This window comes from Cupressus sempervirens, chromosome 7 (assembly GCF_028749045.1).
Source record: "Cupressus sempervirens isolate cs-2001-9-10 chromosome 7, ASM2874904v1, whole genome shotgun sequence".
NCBI classification, from domain to species: Eukaryota; Viridiplantae; Streptophyta; class Pinopsida; order Cupressales; family Cupressaceae; genus Cupressus; species Cupressus sempervirens.
This window is the reverse complement of record NC_143124.1, coordinates 924,042,768-924,044,562: the sequence shown is the minus strand read 5'-3', so window position 1 is coordinate 924,044,562 and position 1,795 is coordinate 924,042,768. Positions and strand designations below refer to the sequence as shown.

General features: G+C 36.8%; 1 protein-coding gene across 1 annotated transcript; it reads right to left on the bottom strand.

The window, feature by feature from the left end:
• Positions 1 to 536: 536 nt before the first annotated feature.
• LOC149550567 (uncharacterized) lies at positions 537 to 1,193 on the bottom strand. The gene is made up of 2 exons (XM_089795119.1): positions 920 to 1,193; positions 537 to 812 (listed from the first exon to the last, which is right to left on the bottom strand). Exons 1-2 carry the CDS (start codon positions 1,116 to 1,118, stop codon positions 658 to 660), a joined length of 354 nt encoding a protein of 117 aa, XP_089651245.1. The 5' UTR covers positions 1,119 to 1,193; the 3' UTR covers positions 537 to 657.
• Between the last annotated feature and the right edge of the window lie 602 nt (positions 1,194 to 1,795).

Genomic DNA, 1,795 nt, shown 5'->3' with positions numbered 1-1,795 from the left:
TTGGACTTTCCGGAGCAAAGATTTTTCAGCTCATATGCTTTAAAATTGTTATAAAATCCGTTTGTATGTGAATTTCAGTTCATATGTTTTCTGTTGGTGAATTTCTCAGAGCAATATCTGTAAATCTACTAAATTGCAAGCACTGTAAATATGCTTGATCACAATTCAGTCATTATAATTTGTTTATGTACTACTACAAATAACCATCTTTAAAACAAAGATGAATATAAATTGAGATTTTCTATATTGGAAAAGGGATCTTCTCTTTCCGGATTTAAATACATGGAGAGATTTGCACAGAAACATCAATTGTTCAGATTTCCAGATTTTAAATAGTTTATATCTTGACGAAATATTTGGATTGTCCCCTGGAAATAATATCCAAACTAGTTGCATTTCAAAATAATATGAAAATAAAATTCAATGCGTGAACTACACATTTACAAATTCTTTTGAGGTAACAAAGTAGACTATTTTACATGCAATCACAGTTGTCCTTGCCAAGCACTGTTTGTATGTAGCTCATCTTTATCCAGCTTAACTTGCACAAATAAGTTTGTCAAATCAGTATATTTCGATTTCATGGAGCAAAATAACTAAATCTATCTCCTTAAACACCATCAAAGTCCACCACAAATTTCTCATTGAAAATCATAATCACAAATGAAGGCACTTTCTAACTGGGATCCTCTTTTTGGAAGACACAACTTTGGAAGCTGCCGAAATCGTTGGAGACATGAAATGCTTCAACCTATCTCCTTTGGATGCAGGGGTATTCAAATCTTTGAACGGGGAGGCCCTTTGAGGGCAATCTGCAGAGTAAAATCATATATTTTACAAGCAATTAAATATTTTGTCAATTCCTGTTTAATTTCATTGAAAAAAAATCCAAGGTCATGAGTTATGCATAGTGTTTTACCTTCGTTGTTATTGGCTGAAGTAAAGTTGAGGAGCTGGTTATCCTTTCTGGAAGGAGTTGCCTTGGGAAGAACATTAACTTTTATGCTCTTTTTGAGCAGTTTTTGCTGAGAATTTCCAACCGAGAGCAATTTTACCTCTGATTCCTTATTGATTTCTATTTGATCTAAATCATTAGAAGATATGCCAGTAGTATTCATTTCTTTTTCTTTGTTCGGGGCCTCAATCTCCTTAGTCTCAATAACCCTAATCTCACTAGGGTTTTCAGATTTGAGAAGTTGGTGCTTCTCAAATCCCTCCTCTTCGATCACATCAATGTCGAGGCCCCTGTTGGGGCGATACCTAAGAAACATTGGCCTCGGGGAAAGATAAGTGTCTTTCTTCATGGGGTCATATGCAGGAAGAACAGTGCTACTCTCTTCTCTAAGATCAGGAGAAATTTCAAATTTGAAAACCTCGGGCTTTCTAAACCCCTCATCAACATCTATATCTTCAACATCCAAGCTTCTGTTGGGGCGATACCTAAGGAAATCAGGCCTCGGCAAAAGATAATTCTTTATGGGGTCATAGGAAGGAAGAACGGGAGTACATTCTTCTCTAGGATCAGGAGAAATTCCAGATTTAAAGAACTCCAGCTTCATAAAACCCTCATCAGCTTCTATGTCATTAATGTCCAACCCCCTGTTGGGATAATACCTAAGGAAATCGGGCCTGGGACAAAGATGATTTTTAACGGAATCATAAGGAGGGAGAACAATGGCAGACTTTCCTCCAGAAGGTGTGCCAGTGGCATCCATCCTTTCACTCACAGATTCAATCTCCTTAGTATTGGTAATCTTGATTTCCGTGGCAGCTTCAGATTCTTTTTGCTCAGAAC

Bases quoted from the DNA above. Each gene is read 5' to 3' on its own strand.
- LOC149550567 (XM_089795119.1), bottom strand. From the start codon at position 1,118: ATGAATACTACTGGCATATCTTCTAATGATTTAGATCAAATAGAAATC. The intron at 813-919 runs GTAAAACACTAT...TTTACTCTGCAG, and splicing joins TTCAGCCAATAACAACGAAG to ATTGCCCTCAAAGGGCCTCC.